General features: G+C 44.3%; 1 protein-coding gene across 1 annotated transcript in view; it reads left to right on the top strand.

Annotated features, from left to right (window-relative positions):
• LOC106598152 (potassium channel subfamily T member 2) overlaps positions 1-17682 on the top strand; it is an 82109-nt gene that overhangs the window by 53918 nt on the left and 10509 nt on the right. The window contains exons 15-19 of the mRNA XM_045715407.1: positions 14961-15069; positions 15347-15403; positions 15939-16091; positions 16275-16531; positions 17211-17544. Coding sequence (XP_045571363.1) covers positions 14961-15069; positions 15347-15403; positions 15939-16091; positions 16275-16531; positions 17211-17544 — 910 coding nt within the window. The remainder of the gene's footprint in view (positions 1-14960; positions 15070-15346; positions 15404-15938; positions 16092-16274; positions 16532-17210; positions 17545-17682) is intronic.

Genomic DNA, 17682 nt, shown 5'->3' with positions numbered 1-17682 from the left:
CTATTTCCCTGCCTTCATCCAAGCTGTCTCAATTAATGATTCATATTTTATCCCATTACATTAGTCAAGGAAATCCAGTTTCTGCCTACTTAATATGCTTCCTGTAGGCGGGGAGTCATCTATTGGCATTGCCTTACCTTTTTACAGTCTGAATTCCATCTGAATGCATTGGTTTGTTATTAGTTTAGGCTGGGGCGTTACCAAGGAGATGGAATAGCATGAAGCTGCTTTTTGTCTTCTCCTATGTCTGCCTATCTCCTCTACTGTGCTGCTTCTCTCAGTCACGTACCAGTCCTGGAGGTCTGAGGAGAGCTCTGTGGCGAGGTGATTTCTGATTGGTGCTGTAGGGCAGAATGCTGAATGTTATGGTATCGGCTAGCCAAAATTACCTGGTCCGAGGCAAATGCGGAGGTTTGAGGGGTACTTGAAATGTCTAATTTGCATATCTTTGATGTGATTGGGGAAGGACTGCATGTGCAGTACTGTGGGAACTAAATCAAACATTTTTGTGCAAGGTTTTAATTTCTTTCATCGTGTTTCTTCGCACGTTTTCTTTTCAGATAAATAAATTCAGTTGTGAAAATAAATGTTGAATGTGTTCCAGTCTGGCTCTCTTGGTATTAAGTGGAGGACTGTCATAGATAGAAAACCTACTAGTGCTTCTACAGTTAGCTTGCATACGGGATAGTAGCTACATTAAATAGAACTGAAATGCTTCCTGAATCACAATGAAGACAACATCACAGAGAGGAATGGTTTTACAACATTTCAATTTACCCCCAAAATAAATAAATGAATACATGTGAGTCAATTTAACAGACACAGCCAATCTCTTCATATGAACACAATAAAGCCACTACTTAATACAGTGTTCTTCCTGTCAGTGGTCAAGTAACCAGAGTGGAGGAAACTGGAGGAACCAATTGGTGCAGAAATGGGCTTTTAGTGGCGTGGACAGGCACGTTGTGACAGGGTGCTGAATTCCCTCGTTAAGTGCCAGTGTGGGTGGCACTAATGAGACGCAGTGGAGACTTGATTTGATCCCCACAAATAGCTTAACAACTGCCTAACGTCTATTATATTAGATCATATACACTGAGTGTAAGAAACATTAGGAGCACCTTCCTAATATTGAGCCTTTTGGCCTCAGAACAGCCTCAATTCATTGGGGCATGGACTCAGTCCATGGTGATGCTGGCCCATGTTGACTCCAATGCCTCCCAGAGTTGTGTCAAGTTGGCTGGATGTCCTTTGGATGGTGGACCATTCTTGATACACATGGGAAACTGTTGAGCGTGAATAAAATCCAGCAGCATTGCAGTTTTTGACTCAAACGTGAATGCAACACTCTCCACACCTTAGCACACATCGTTAGACCGCTGTGCCACTTGGAAAGTCAATTAGGCTATTCTAAGAATTGGAAGCAGAGAACAATTGAAAGCGGCAACTCTAGCCTTTTTATTTTACTACACTTCCATTTTTATAATGTTATTTGAGGATTTATTTTAAAGCTGGCTTTAGGCTAAAAACAAACTGCTAACTGCTAGCCTCCGGGCCCAAAACCACCTGTCTCTCATGGCTTCGCTCACCCCTGGATGTACCACCTGCCAGTATCTGAGCCAGAGAGTCGCTGAGTTGGAGGGGAGAGTATCTGTATTGCGCCAGATCAAGGAGGACGAAGAACTCCTGGACTCCATGGTTGCACAAACCACCTCCAAAATCGACGACGTCACCTGCCCCTGGCTCGGCACCTCAACTTTTGGGGAGCCTGTAAAGGAGAAACTCCATTCGGTTCCCTTAAACGAGCCATGGCCCAGGCTAGGAGCTAAACCGAAGGGCCTGGTCTGTTCCACCCCTTCTGCTTCGCCTCAGGATGCCTGGATTGCTGTCCGGGGAGTAAAGCACTCCAGGAAACGGAATCCATCAAATGTTTCGGAGATGCTACAATTGGGGAGAAGATTCGAGGTCCTGGAAGACCTTGCTACCCTGGCGCTAGGATCCCTGACCTAAATTCCATGCTACCGCTACTTATTAGCAAGCACTCCGCCGCTTCAATTGTCATTGTCCATGTTGGGTCTAATGACATTAAACTCCAGCAGTCAGAGAAATTGAGAGACGATTTTAAAACATTGATAAATACGCTGCTGGAATCTGGGAAGCAGTGCGTTGTTTCCGGTCCATTTCCATCCCCACGCTACACGGATATGGTTTTTAGTCGTATACGCCAATTACACACCTGGCTTAAGGGATACTGCTGCACGATGGGAATTCCATTTGTGGATAACTTTGCAGCTTTTACAGACCGACCCGGTCTATTTCTTCGGGACAATTTACATCTTAACAGGTATGGCTCCAGCATCCTCTCCACCAACATGTCTCTTACTCTTGCCTCATGTAGAGCCTTTGATACCTGACGTTGTGTATTTTCGGGGGTTGACTTTTGGGATTGTACGCTCCCCTATCAGACTACGTTCAATGCTCCTCTCCCAGTTTCATTAATTAGTCCCTCAATTGCAAATATGGAACAAACTACAGTTAACAACCTTTCTGCAATTCCTAGATTATTGTCCAATCACCGTATTGCGAATACTACTCACATGCAGAGAGGTATTGTTAGTAGTAATCTTGTCCCCATAAAATTGAGCTCTGTCAATAGCTCGAAAATGGTTTATTGCTCATCCAGTGCAGCTTCAGGTGCTACCTTGGATACTCCATCTGATATGAATTCATGTAGCAATGGCATTGGAATAATTCATTTGATTGCTAGAAGCCTGATACAAAAGTTGGACTTTATTGAAATTTTGGTCTCACAATCAAATGTTGACGTATTGGTTGTATCTGAATCGTGGCTGTGTGATTGTGTGCCTGATTCAGATGTTCAGTTGATTGGGTACAATATTTATAGAGCTGGTAGAGTTGGTAGAGGTGGTGGTATCGCGATTTATGTAAAATGCTGCTTAAATGTTTCTGTGTCCATATCAACCTCTGTCCCAAAGCAATATGAATGTCTAGTTTTAAATTTGGTACTTGGTAATAATGCTCGTTTAACTCTAGGAGGGGTATATCGCCCCCCCTCAGCTCCTCCTTGTACTCTATGCAAATTATCTGATATACTGTCTAATTATGCAAACTCTGAATTACTGATTTTGGGAGATTTTAACCTGGATTGGCTTTCACCAGTATCCGATAAATTAAAAGACATTTGTACTGAGCTAAATCTAACTCAGCTGATAACTAAACCAACCCGTCCCAACTTTAAGAACCCAGTAAAATCTACTCTACTAGACATTATTCTAACAAATACCCCCCATAAATACACAGCCAGTGGGGTTTTTGCAAATGATATCAGTGATCACTGCCCTATTGCTTGTATTAGAGATACCAGGCTGAAACACTCTGATCCCTGTATAATCTCTAAGAAAAATGATAAACATTTCTCACAGCAAGCTTTTACCCTTGACTTATATCACTCTGAGTTTTTATCCACTTGCTGCTTTCTGGACACGGTTTTAGCCCTTGCTTTTTTATCTTCTATTGTTACCTCTATGTCTGATAAACATGCCCCGTGTAAGAATCACAGAGTAAGAAACCGAACCAGTTCTTGGTTCTCTCCTGAATTGTCAGGTCTTTTCCTGCAAAAGAATCGGGCCTGGGCCTTGGCGAGGTAAACAGGTACTCCAGCTGATTGGCTGTTTTTTAGGCAATTGAGAAATAAATGTACTGCAGCTGTCAAAAAGGCAAAATCAAATTACTTCCTTAATGCTATGACAGATTCTGCAGGAGATCCTGCAAAATTCTGGAAAACCGTTAATTCACTGAAACGGGGGAATTCTGCTGTTTCTCTTCCTAAGCAAATTACCTCAGATTCCTGTATCCTAAGTGAAAAAAATGATATTTGTGATGCTTTTAATAAGCATTTCATCTCTGCTGGTTTTTTATTTGAAAGGAAAAGTGGCCATTGTGGCTTTGGCCAGTTAGTTGATTTTTCGTCTTGCTTTTCAACCGTTACTCTGAACAATGGTAACCCTGTTTTTAGTTTCCAGAAAATACCCGAAGCAGAGGTTCTAGCTGCCCTGTGTGCCATTGATACTAAGAAATCCTTAGGCGCTGACAATTTAGACCCGTTCTTACTTAAGTGTGCTGCACCTATCATTGCTGGTTCAGTGACACACATTTTTAATCTAACATTAAGCACAGGAATTATCCCTAAGGTGTGGAAAGCAGCTTTTGTTCTGCCATTACATAAGGGAGGTGACGGTAGTGATTTGGATAACTATCGACCCATCTGTAGGCTCCCTTGTCTGGCAAAGATCCTAGAATCTATAGTCAACAAACAGTTACAGTCTTTTCTTTCTGCTAACAGTATTCTTAGCACCAATCAATCTGGTTTTAGATCTAAACACAGTACCACATCGGCCACTATGCTTGTTGTAAATGATATTGCAAATGCCTTAGATGATAGAAAGCACTGTGCTGCGTTGTTTGTAGATTTGTCAAAAGCTTTTGACACTGTAGACCATGCTATCCTTTTGAGTAAGCTGTCATCTATAGGAGTGGGCACTGATGCCTGCCGATGGTTTTATGACTATCTTAAAGATAGAACTCAGGCCGTCATGGTCGACGGGGTCAAGTCTGACTCCTTACAGTTACTTAAAGGGGTCCCTCAGGGTTCAATAATTGGCCCACTATTGTTCTCACTTTATATAAACAACATTGGTGATGATGTCAGATATTGTAAATTCCATTTATATGCAGATGACACAGTGATGTACTCTATTGCTCCAACAGCGGACCAAGCTTTAACCTGTTGGGGCTAGGGGGCAGTATTTTCACGGCTGGATAAAAAAACGTACCCGATTTAATCTGGTTACTAATCCTACCCAGTAACTAGAATATGCATATACTTATTATATATGGATAGAAAACACCCTAAAGTTTCTAAAACTGTTTGAATGGTGTCTGTGAGTATAACAGAACTCATTTGGCAGGCAAAACCCTGAGACATTTTCTGACAGGAAGTGGATACCTGATGTGTTGAATTACCTTTAAGCCTATGCCATTGAAACACACAGGGGTTGATTAATGTTTTGGCACTTCCTATTGCTTCCACTAGATGTCACCAGCCTTTACAAAGTGTTTTGAGTCTTTTACTGTGAGATCTGACCGAACAAGAGCCATGGAACGGTGATGGCCGATTAGACTCTGGGCCGCGAGTTCATGTTGGGTACCCTCGTTCCAATACGTTATAAAAGAGAATGCATTCGTCCACCTTGAATATTATTCATGTTCTGGTTAAAAAGGCACTAATGATTTATGCTATACAACGTTTGACATGTTTGAACGAACGTAAATATATTTTTTCCCCTCGTTCATGACGAGAAGTCCGGCTGGCTTAGATCATGTGCTAACAACACGGAGCTTTTTGGATATAAATGATGAGCTTTTTTGAACAAAACTACATTCGTTATGGACCTGGGATTCCTGGAAGTGACATCTGATGAAGAGAATCAAAGGTAATGGATTATTTACATAGTATTTTCGATTTTAGATCTCTCCAACATGGCCGTTTGTCTGTATAGCAAAGCATATTTTTCTGGGCGCAGTGCTCAGATTATTGCAAAGTGTGATTTCCCAGTAAGGTTATTTTTAAATCTGGCAAGTTGATTGCGTTCAAGAGATGTAAATCTATAATTCTTTAAATGACAATATAATATTTTACCAATGTTTTCTAATTTTAATTATTTAATTTGTGGTGCTGACTTGACTGCCGGTTATTGGAGGGAAACGATTTCCTCAACATCAATGCCATAGTAAAACGCTGTTTTTGGATATAAATATGAACTTGATAGAACTAAAAATGCATGCATTGTCTAACATAATGTCCTAGGAGTGTCATCTGATGGAGATTGTAAAAGGTTAGTGCATCATTTTAGCTGGTTTTATGGTTTTGGTGACGCCTGTCTTTGAATTGACAAAACATTACACACAGCTATTGTCAATGTACTCTCCTAACATAATCTAACTTTATGCTTTCGCCGTAAAACCTTTTTGAAATCGGACAACGTGGTTAGATTAAGGAGATGTTTATCTTTCAAAGGGTGTAAGATAGTTGTATGTTTGAAAAATTTGAATTTTGACATTTATTTGGTTTCAAATTTGCCGCTCTTGAAATGCACCTGCTGTTGATAGGGTGCACCACGGGTGGCACGCTAGCGTCGCACATAGCCCCAAGAAGTTAATGCAGTTGGAGTCTGATTTTAGGATACTACAGGGGTCTCTTTTACAGCTTAAACTTGTTTTAAACGCTAAGAAAACAAATGTCATGTTTTTTTCTAGGTCTAAACTCTCAGTTAGAAACACTTTTGTAATCACTAGCTTGGATGGTACTCAAATCAAACAGGTCTCTGCATATAAATATTTAGGGGTATGGTTAGATGATAGGCTTTCTTTTAAAAAACATCTTACTGAATTGGGAAAAAAGCTCAAATTCAAGATAGGGTTCCTTTACAGAAACAGGGCTTGTCAGAATTGGCTTGTGGGTTGACTGGGTTGCAAGGTGTTAATTGATTTTCCCTGACCAAATGTTGAACAACAATGACCTGGTGTGTTTCTGGTGGGCTGAGCTATATTAGCCTGGTCAATAGCCTGGTCACTTACACATACCATCACACAATAACTGCATGCTGATTTAATTAGGGTTGCTGTTTGGGCAGACCTGCAGTAATTACTATCTGCTGCCAGCGTGGGAGTTCACCTCGCACAGAGACACACACAGAGACACACACATACACGTTTAGCACACACAGAGACACACACGTCCTTCACACACACACACCTCTCACACACACACTGACCAACTCTTCATACCAAATGTATTTAAGATTGTCTGTGCTTAAACTGGAACATAGTGGATGCACAGTAACATGCTATACATGACTCCAGAGCTTTGGCTCTGCGCTTCACAGCTCTGTATGGGTTTTGACTGACAGCCGTTCTGAACTTGAGCATCTGTAAATTACGATGAATCTATGTATTTTGAAAGATGAGACGTTGAGGATTATAATTAATACCACTTTGATGTCATCGAAGCAAGCCAAAGACTCGTGGGTCCAAATGTGCACTTCACATTTCCATATCATAAAACTCATGTCACATACAGTGTCATTGTTTCTGATCACTATGTTTGATGTGCAGTTACAATATGAGATGGTGTTCTACCCTGGGTTGTCCTGAACAGAATGAACCTGTTGTATTATGAAGAACATTTTCCGCATCTGAATGAACTCATGACTCCATTCTATGCACACTGTACGACCTGCTTTTCTGAATTGCATTGTGAAAGCCTAACACTGTAAGATTGTATTTTATAATTTAGCTAGTCATGTTGGCAATAGAACAAGCTTTCAAATCATGCCCACCTGACCCAGATTGCGATTTATAACGGACCATTTTTGGTTGCGTAAACAACAACAGTAATTGTGTAAAGGCAGGGATGCAGAGCTGTGTTCCAACGTGCTCTATTTCCTCAACGGCACTGCTAGGAGAGCTAAAAAAACACCTTATAGTTGAAGACTCTTTGAGTGCATTGAAATGACTTAGGAACTGTGCCCACACTGGAGAGGTGTGTGGCCACTTGAAGACATCAGCTAGTCCTCTCACTCAAACCCTTGTCATATTTTTGTCTTATGTTGCACCTACCCCACATTTTCCAGAAATATTCTTATCACTGGAAGCCAGTGGAGTGTGCGGAGGAGCGGGATGACGTGAGAGAACTTGGGAAGGTTGAACACCAGACGGGCTGCGGCGTTCTGGATGAGTTGTAGGGGTTTAATGGCACAGGCAGGGAGCCCTGCCAGCAGCGAGTTGCAGTAATCCAGACGGGAGATGACAAGTGCCTGGATTAGGACCTGCGACGCTTCCTGTGTAAGGCAGGGTCGTACTCTGCGAATGTTGTAGAGCATGAACCTACAGGATCGGGTCACCGCCTTGATGTTAGCAGAGAACGACAGGGTGTTGTCCAGGGTCACGCCAAGGCTCTTAGCACTCTGGGAGGAGGGCACAATGGAGTTGTCAACCGTGATGGCGAGATCATGGAACAGGCAGTCCTTCCCCGGGAGGAAGAGCAGCTCCGTCTTGCCGAGGTTCAGCTTGAGGTGGTGATCCGTCATCCACACTGATATGTCTGCCAGACATGTAGAGATGCGATTCACCACCTGGTCATCAGAAGAGGGAAAGGAGAAGATTAATTGTGTGTCGTCTGCATAGCAATGATAGGAGAGACCATGTGAGGATATGACAGAGCCAAGTGACTTGGTGTATAGCGAGAATAGGAGAGGGCCTAGAACTGAGCGCTGGGGGACACCAATGGTGAGAGCACGTGGTGCGGAGACGGATTCTCGCCACGCCACCTGGTAGGAGCGACCTGTCAGGTAGGACGCAATCCAAGAGTGAGCCGCGCCGGAGATGCCCAACTCGGAGAGGGTGGAAAGGAGGATCTGATGGTTCACAGTATCAAAGGCAGCAGATAGGTCTAGAAGGATGAGAGCAGAGGAGAGAGATTTAGCTTTAGCAGTGCGGAGAGCCTCCGTGACACAGAGAAGAGCAGTCTCAGTTGAATGACCAGTCTTGAAACCTGACTGATTTGGATCAAGAAGGTCATTCTGAGAGAGATAGCAAGAGAGCTGGCCAAGGACGGCACACTCAAGAGTTTTGGAGAGAAAAGAAAGAAGGGATACTGGTCTGTAGTTGTTGACATCGGAGGGATTGAGTGTAGGTTTTTTGAGAAGGGGTGCAACTCTCGCTCTCTTGAAGACGGGAGGGACATAGCCAGCGGTCAAGGATGAGTTGATGAGCGAGGTGAGGTAGGGGAGAAGGTCTCTGGAAATGGTCTGGAGAAGAGAGGAGGGGATAGGGTCAAGCGGGCAGGTTGTTGGGCGGCCGGCCGTCACAAGTCACAAGATTTCATCTGGAGAGAGAGGGGAGAAAGAGGTCAAAGCATAGGGTAGGGCAATGTGAGCAGGACCAGCGGTGTCGTTTGACTTAACAAATGAGGATCGGATGTCGTCAACCTTCTTTTCAAAATGGTTGACGAAGTCATCCACAGAGAGGGAGGAGGGGGGGGATTCAGGAGGGAGGAGAAGGTGGCAAAGAGCTTCCTAGGGCAGATGCTTGGAATTTAGAGTGGTAGAAAGTGGCTTTAGCAGCAGAAACAGAGGAAGAAAATGTAAAGATAACGGAGTGAAAAGATGCCAGGTCCGCAGGGAGGCTAGTTTTCCTCCATTTCCGCTCGGCTGCCCGGAGCCCTGTTCTGTGAGCTTGCAATGAGTCGTCAAGCCACGGAGCAGGAGGGGAGGACCGAGCCGGCCGGGAGGATAGGGGACATAGAGAGTCAAAGGATGCAGAAAGGGAGGAGAGGGGGATTGAGGAAGCAGAATCAGGAGATTGGTTGGAGAAGGATTGAGCAGAGGGAAGAAATGATAGGATGGAAGAGGAGAGAGTAGCAGGAGAGAGAGAGCAGAGCGAAGGTTGCGACGGCGCAATACCATCTGAGTAGGGGCAGAGTGAGTAGAGTTGGAGGAGAGCGAGAGGAAAAGGATACAAGGTAGTGGTCGGAGACTTGGAGGGGAGTTGCAGTGAGATTAGTAGAAGAACAGCATCTAGTAAAGATGAGGTCAAGCGTATTGCCTGCCTTGTGAGTAGGGGGGACGGTGAGAGGGTGAGGTCAAAAGAGGAGAGGAGTTGAAAGAAGGAGGCAGAGAGAAATGAGTCAAAGGTAGACGTAGGGAGGTTAAAGTCACCCAGAACTGTGAGGGGTGAGCCATCCTCAGGAAAGGAACTTATCAAGGCGTCAAGCTCATTGATGAACTCTCCAAGGGAACCTGGAGGGCGATAAATGATAAGGATGTTAAGCTTGAATGGGCTAGTCCGGAGTCTCCAGCGGCGGTCGGCAGTCCGGATCGGCAGTCCGGAGTCTCCAGCGGCGGTCGGCAGTCCGGAGTCTCCAGCGGCGGTCGGCAGTCCGGAGTCTCCAGCGGCGGTCGGCAGTCCGGAGTCTCCAGCAGCGGTCGGCAGTCCGGAGCCTCCGGCGATGATCCACGGTCCGGTTCCTCCTCCGACGATCCACGGTCCGGTGATACAAAAGCGGAGGGATCAGCTGGCGGAGCGGGGGCTATGCCCTGAACCGGAGCCACCACCAAGATTAGATGCCCACCCGGACCCTCCCCTATAGGTTCAGGTTTGCGGCCGGGAGTCCGCACCTTTGGGGGGGGGGGTACTGTCACGCCCTGACCTTAGAGAGCCGTGTTTTTTTCTCTATTTGGTTAGGTCAGTGTGTGTGGTGGGGTGGGCATTCAATGCATTCTATTTCTTTTTTTTCTTTGGTTTCCAATCAGAGGCAGCTGTCTATCGTTGTCTCTGATTGGGAATCATACTTAGGCAGCCTTTTTCCCACCTGTGTTTGTGGGTAGTTGTTTTCTGTTTTGTATAGTGTACCTGACGGAACTGTTTAGCTTTTCGTTTTGTTTCTTTTGTTCGTGTGATTATTAGTTAATAAAAATCATGAACATGTACCACGCTGCGCTTTGGTCCACTCCTTCTGAAGAACGCCATTACAGTTTTACTTTAAAACATACATTTCTCTCCACCATTAAGAAGGGCCACTAAAATGTTTTGTCGCGAAGTGGGGGGCCCAAAAGGCTAGATCTGAGTCATTTTGTTCTGTTTTCTGCTGTAGGAGCGTTGATAGGAACATAAGGCTAGCAGGGTACTGATGGTTTGATCCCCAAAAATTAAGCTGTCATGATTCATTACACAGAATACTACAGTACTTACTATAAAATTCTGTAGAAAACTGTATTATACTGTAGAATACTATACTACACACTGTAGTATACCTCAATCATGTATAGTACTTACTATAGAATGTTGTAGTATACTGTAGAATACTATAGTAAATAGTAGAGTATACTACAGACCACAGTCCGCAAAAACAATCCAGTAATTACTATAATACAAACCAAGTTTTTTTTTCTTACTACAGTATTTATACTATAGTAAACTGTAAATATTACAGTTGAGCCCTACTGTAGTATTTACTATAGTGAATACCACAGTAAAGTCTGCAAAAACACTACAGTGAATCCAATTTTTTTTTTCATTTGGGTACATATTATGATCCAAACATTCTTTCTATCCCACTATGCCTGTAATTTATAAAAATATTATCATCATCAACAACATTTTCCTCTCTGTTGGTGACTAATGGAAGTAAAGCTGCTAGACAGAAACGATCTGTGTCTCATTGCTTTTAAGTGTTTACTAGCTACTAACCTACTCCTGAGGCACGAGAGGCTGGACAATTCTAGCTACCATCGTTTCTGTCGACTATCAATATGCAAAACACATCTGGGCATTTAAGGCCAAGATCTCATTTGTACCAAACACTGTACCCCTAATAATATTTGTCCACTGATTACAGCATATAATGTAATCAAGAATTACACAGCAGGGAAAATGACTGCTCCCTGAGACTCATTTTTTTGGTCATAACTCTATATTGTTTTTTTGTCACAAAGAGATGAGAGAGAAGGTAGCAGAAAAACAAGAGAAACAGACAAGGCAGGAGCAGTGAAGGTGGAGTGATGGGTGTTATCTATGTTTGTTCAGGCTGGTTCCATTTTCTCCCTCCTTCCCAGGCCTTTGCTAAGTGTGTGAGAGTGTGAAAGGTCCTTTAATAAGACACTGCACTGCAGGGGTGTTGCCAGGTCCCCTTAACCCCAAAATAAGATATAGAGCAAAGAAATACAAAAACAACCCAGAATATAAACTGAAGTGGTAAAAAACAACCCAGAATATAAACTGAAGGGGTAAAAACAACCCAGAATATAAACTGAAGGGGTAAAAACAACCCAGAATATAAACTGAAGGGGTAAAAACAACCCAGAATATAAACTGAAGGGGTAAAAACAACCCAGAATGTAAACTGAAGGGGTAAAAACAACCCAGAATGTAAACTGAAGGGGTAAAAACAACCCAGAATATAAACTGAAGGGGTAAAAACAACCCAGAATGTAAACTGAAGGGGTAAAAACAACCCAGAATATAAACTGAAGGGGTAAAAACAACCCAGAATGTAAACTGAAGGGGTAAAAACAACCCAGAATATAAACTGAAGGGGTAAAAACAACCCAGAATGTAAACTGAAGGGGAAAAAACAACACAGAATATAAATTGAACGGGTAAAAACAACCCAGAATATAAACTGAAGGGATAAAAAGAGACAATGCCCTAAAGAGGAGAAGAGAAAAATAATCTGACATGACAGGGAGTTGACTGTCTATTTGACGAATGTATATTTATTTATCTCTAATTGCATCCTGTTGTGTTGTCAAGTAAGTGCCATTGAGTTAATAATAGATGAAATCACAGTGTAAATTCACCTGATGCAGCCTACTTGATGGAGGGAGGGAGGGAGGGAGCATCTGGGTAAATTATATTGAGATTAATGAAGGTGTTTTAATTCCATCAGATTTAATTAGTGTTCTGCATAAACCACAGCGTTTACATTTAGCTAACAGGCCAGACTTCATCTCAGCCTCTGACTGAGATATCAATTACCACAGCCTTTGACTGAGATATCAATTACCACAGCCTTTGACTGAGATATCAATTACCACAGCCTTTGACTGAGATATCAATTACCACAGCCTTTGACTGAGATATCAATTACCACAGCCTTTGGGATGCACCTGCACTGATAAGGTGGCTTTAGAGGCTGACAGAAATCCATACACACACATTCTAGATGCCACACACACAGGCACACACACACACACACACACACACACACACACACACACACACACACACACACACACACACACACACACACACACACACACACACAGGCACACACACACATATTCACATGGACGCACACACCTATATTCTCACAGGCACATACAAAGGCACACACACAGACAAATGATCAGACAGACAAAGAAATGCACTCACTCTTGCACACAGGTACAGCAGAGGAGACAGAGCATGTTTGACCCACTACCTACCTGTGAAGACACATCCACTAGACCACCTTTACTCCACACACAGAGATGCATATAAAGCTCTCCCTCGCCCTCCATTTGGCAAATCTGATCATAATTCTATCCTCCTGATTCCTGCTTACAAGCAAAAACTAAAGCAGGAAGTACCAGTGACTCGCTCAATACGGAAGTGGTCAGATGATGCGGATGCTACGCTACAGGACTGTTTTGCTAGCACAGACAAGAATATGTTCCGGGATTCATCCAATGACATTGAGGAGTATATCACCTCAGTCATCAGGTTCATCAATAAATGTACCGACGACGTCATCCCCACAGTGACCATACGTACTCCCAACCAGAAGCCATGGATTACAGGCAACATCCGCATCGAGCTAAAGGCTAGAGCTGCCGCTTTCAAGGAGTGGGACACTAATCTGGACACTTATAAGAAATCCCGCTATGCCCTCAGACAAACCATCAAACAAGCAAAATGTCAATACAGGATTAAGATTGAATCCTACTACACTGGCTTTGACGCTCGTCGGATGTGGCAGGGCTTGAAAACTATTACGGACTACAAAGGGAAAGCAAGACACAAGCTGCCCAGTGACGTGAGCCTACCAGACGAGCTAAATGCCTTTTATGCTCGCTTCGAGGCAAGCAACACTGAAGCATGCACGAGAGCACCAGCTGTTCTGGACGACTGTGTGATAACGCTCTCGTAGCCGATGTGAGCAAGACCTTTAAACAGGTCAACATTCACAAAGCCGCAGGGCCAGACGGATTACCAGGACAAAGCCATATCTCAGACTGGCCAATAAAACGAAAATATTAAGATGGGCCAAATGACACAGACGCTGGACAGAGATATGGCTTTTTCTTTGCAACTCTGCCTAGAAGGCCAGCATCCCAGAGTCGCCTCTTCACTGTTGACGTTGAGACTGGTGTTTTGCGGGTACTATTTAATGAAGCTGCCAGTTGAGGACTTGTGAGGCGTCTGTTTCTCAAACTAGACACTCTAATGTACTTGTCCTCTTGCTCAGTTGTGCACCGGGGCCTCACACTCCTCTTTATATTCTGGTTAGAGCCAATTTGCACTGTTCTATGAAGGGAGTAGTACACAGCGTTGTACGAGATCTTCAGTTTCTTGGCAATTTCTCGCATGGAATAGCCTTCATTCCTCAGAGCAAGAATAGACTGATGAGTTTCAGAAGAAAGTTCTTTGTTTCTGGCCATTTTGAGCTTGTAATCGAACCCACAAATACTGATGCTCTAGATACTCAACTAGGCTAAAGAAGGCCAGTTTTATTGCTTCTTTAATCAGAACAACAGTTTTCAGCTGTGCTAACATAATTGCAAAAGGGTTTTCTAATGATCAATTAGCCTTTTAAAATGATAAACTTGAATTAGCTAACACTACATGCCATTGGAACACAGGGGTGATGGTTGCTGATAAATGGCCTCTGTACGCCAATGTAGATATTCCATTAAAAATCAGCCGTTTCCAGCTACAATAGTCATTTACAACATTAACAATGTCTATACCGTATTTCTGATCAATATGATACTATTTTAATGGACAAAAAAATTAATTTTCTTTGAAAAACAAGGACATTTCTAAGTGACCCCAAACGTTTGAACGGTAGTGTAGACTCGGTACCGGTACACCCTGTGTATAGCCTCGTTGTTGTTATTCTATTGTGTTACTTTTAGTTATTTTTTACTTTAGTTTATTTGGTAAATATTTTCTTAACTCTTTCTTGAACTGCACTGTTGGTTAAGGGCTTGTAAGTAAGTATTTCACGGTAAGGTCTACACTTGTTGTGTTCGGCGCATGTGACAAATAAAGTTGAATTTGATTTGATTACAGTATACTGAGTGTTACTGGTTTGTCTCCCCTGCTGCCTTTGTCTGCAGATCATGTGGTGTGTGAAGAGGAGTTTAAGTATGCCATGCTGGCCCTGAACTGTGTGTGTCCTGCTACCTCCACCCTCATCACCCTGTTGATCCACTCCTCTAGAGGACAGTGAGTACACACACACACACACACACACACACACTCTTTTTCCAGTGGGAGTGGGCGTGGGTGGTACCAGACAGGGGCAGTGAAGTATGTCCTTTGACCTAACAGATGCTGTGTACATTGAGCTGTACACAGCAGATTAATCATGGTAGATAGAATACTGACCTAAAGTAAACCCAGACCAGTCATGATCCTCTTAAACCCAGACCAGTCATGATCCTCTTAAACCCAGACCAGTCATGATCCTCTATCTGTTACCCCACCACCCCTCTACTTTCAGAACAGCACCCCCAGAGGCCTTCAGGCAACGTGCAGGAGCCTTCCAGCCCCTCAACAGGTCAGTGTGTGTCACTGTCCTCCTAAACCACCGACAACTCCCTCCCCCTCCTTCCATATCCCTGATGTACGGTGACATTAACTCGGCCAGGCATGCTGTCCCCATGAAACTGTCCATCTATTATTTACAGACGACAGTTGTTTCTGTAATGCAGTCCTTCTCACATCACCGCCACCCACAGCCACACTCTCCGCCCCACACCCTTCCTTTCTCACCTCCTGTTTCTCAACTCATCCTTTCTAAAGGCTGACAAAGTGAACACAGCCCATGTGTGAAACTCTCTCAATGTGTAGCGTTCAGCAGCGTCTATCTTGGCAGCTGTATTGCTCTGATAGTGTCTGTGTCCCTGTGTGTGTCTCAGTGCTGATTGAGTTATTGATTGGTTTCTGACACAGTTGTAAAGTGTTAACACTGCAGCCTTGAGGGGAAGTGTCTTTGATGTGGGGTTGATGCTGAAAGGGAAGCTGCGTGCAACACTGTTTAAAAGGTCAACTCTGTCCCCTAATGACCAATCCATTCCCTGATCGTGTCTCAGGGAGGGCGGGCCATGCTCAGCTGACCAGTGGCAGCGCACCTACCGCCGCTGCTCGGCCAATGAGGTGCATCACATTTGTCTGGAGGAGAGCAAGTTCTTTGGGGAGTACCAGGGGAAGAGTTTCACCTTCGCCTCCTTCCACGCACACAAGAAGTGAGTCAATAAGCAGACATGCACAAAGTTTACATTTGACATTTTAGTCATTTAGCAGACACTCTTAACCACACACACCCACACACCACACACCACACACATTTGACATTTTAGCCATTTAGCAGACGCTATTAACCACAAACACACACACTTCCTGTATCTGATCCTCTCCTCCTCGGCCAGGTATGGTGTGTGTCTGATCGGAGTGCGAAGGCTGGAAAATGCCAACATCCTGCTGAACCCAGGTCCCGGCCACATCATGGGCGGCTCAGACACCTGCTTCTACATCAACATTTCCAAGGAGGAGAATTCAGCTTTCGTCAGGGGCCACAGAGAGCCCACGCGGGGGGGCCCCAAGGGCAGTGACAGGGGGGTGGGGCCCCAGACCATCTACCATGGACTCACCAGACTGCCTGTCCACAGCATCATCGCCAGCATGGGTCAGTCAGTCTCACTGACTCACTGTGACACAGTTACACTCAGATACTTTGTCCAAGTGCACTTAGCATAATGTTTCTTATTATACAATTCTGACTTTCCTGATCCATGTACATGGCACAGATTAAGACATGTTTTACATGTTGATCCACAATAGGCAGATGTAAGAAGCCTAACAGTTGTATGAGGAATCAAACAGTATCTGATTGTAAGTCTCTGGTGATAAGAGCATCTGCCAACTAAGTGAAATGTATCTGGCATGTAGGTTTCCTTTTGTTTTAGAGACGTTTTACAACCACACCCCCTGGTGGAGAACTCTGGGACTTCTGGTTCTCAAAGTTTGAAAGTGAAAATGTGCCCCAGAACGATCACAGACACTGATGCAAACATAGCCACATGGCAAGCACAGATCCAGAATCAGTACTATTTGGCTTTGTGAGAGAACAATGGTACTCCCAGTCACAGCACATTGGTACTCTCACAAAGCCAAATAGTACTGATTCTGGATCTGTGCTTGCCATGTGTGCTATGTTTGCATCTGTATCTGTGTTTGTTCTAGGGCACATTTTCCCTTTAGCCTGTGCTTGTATGGACAGGACAGTGCTATAACTGTTTTCTACTAAGGGTGTGTACTGGTCATAGATTGTATGTGTGATTGTATGTGTCCTCTGTCCCCCGTAGGCACGGTGGCCATTGACCTGCAGGACTCCAGTGACAGCAGCCCAGAGGGCCAGGGCCCGGGGGGCATGACCATGGGCAGTGGGGGAGGTGGAGGTGGCAGGACCAGCTGGACAGAAGGGGGGCTGGGGGGTACTAACACCCTGGCCCTCCCAGCCACAGCAGACTCTGCCCAGGAGAGACGTCACAGCATCGCCCCTGTCCTGGAGCTGGTGGATGGGGTCAACTCAGCAACCTTCGACCCGCTGGGGGACCAATCAGAGGACGAGGGCGGGGACGAGGGGAAGGATGAGGGGGACGGAGACGAGAATGGCCAGTGGTGGGGTGGACGCTGCGAGTAAGTGTTTAAGAGTTGCCTGAGGTCTAATGTGTGTTTGAATTTGTTTGTTTGAGTCCTGCCATGTTGTGTCCTCAGACCCATGTGTAAATGTGTTCGTGTGTTTCTGTCTGTCTTTGTGTATGTGTGTGTGTGCGC

Source organism: Salmo salar, chromosome ssa03 (genome assembly GCF_905237065.1).
Source record: "Salmo salar chromosome ssa03, Ssal_v3.1, whole genome shotgun sequence".
Taxonomy (NCBI): Eukaryota; Metazoa; Chordata; class Actinopteri; order Salmoniformes; family Salmonidae; genus Salmo; species Salmo salar.
Note: the sequence above shows the minus strand (reverse complement) of the source record. Positions and strands in the feature narration are given on the sequence as shown.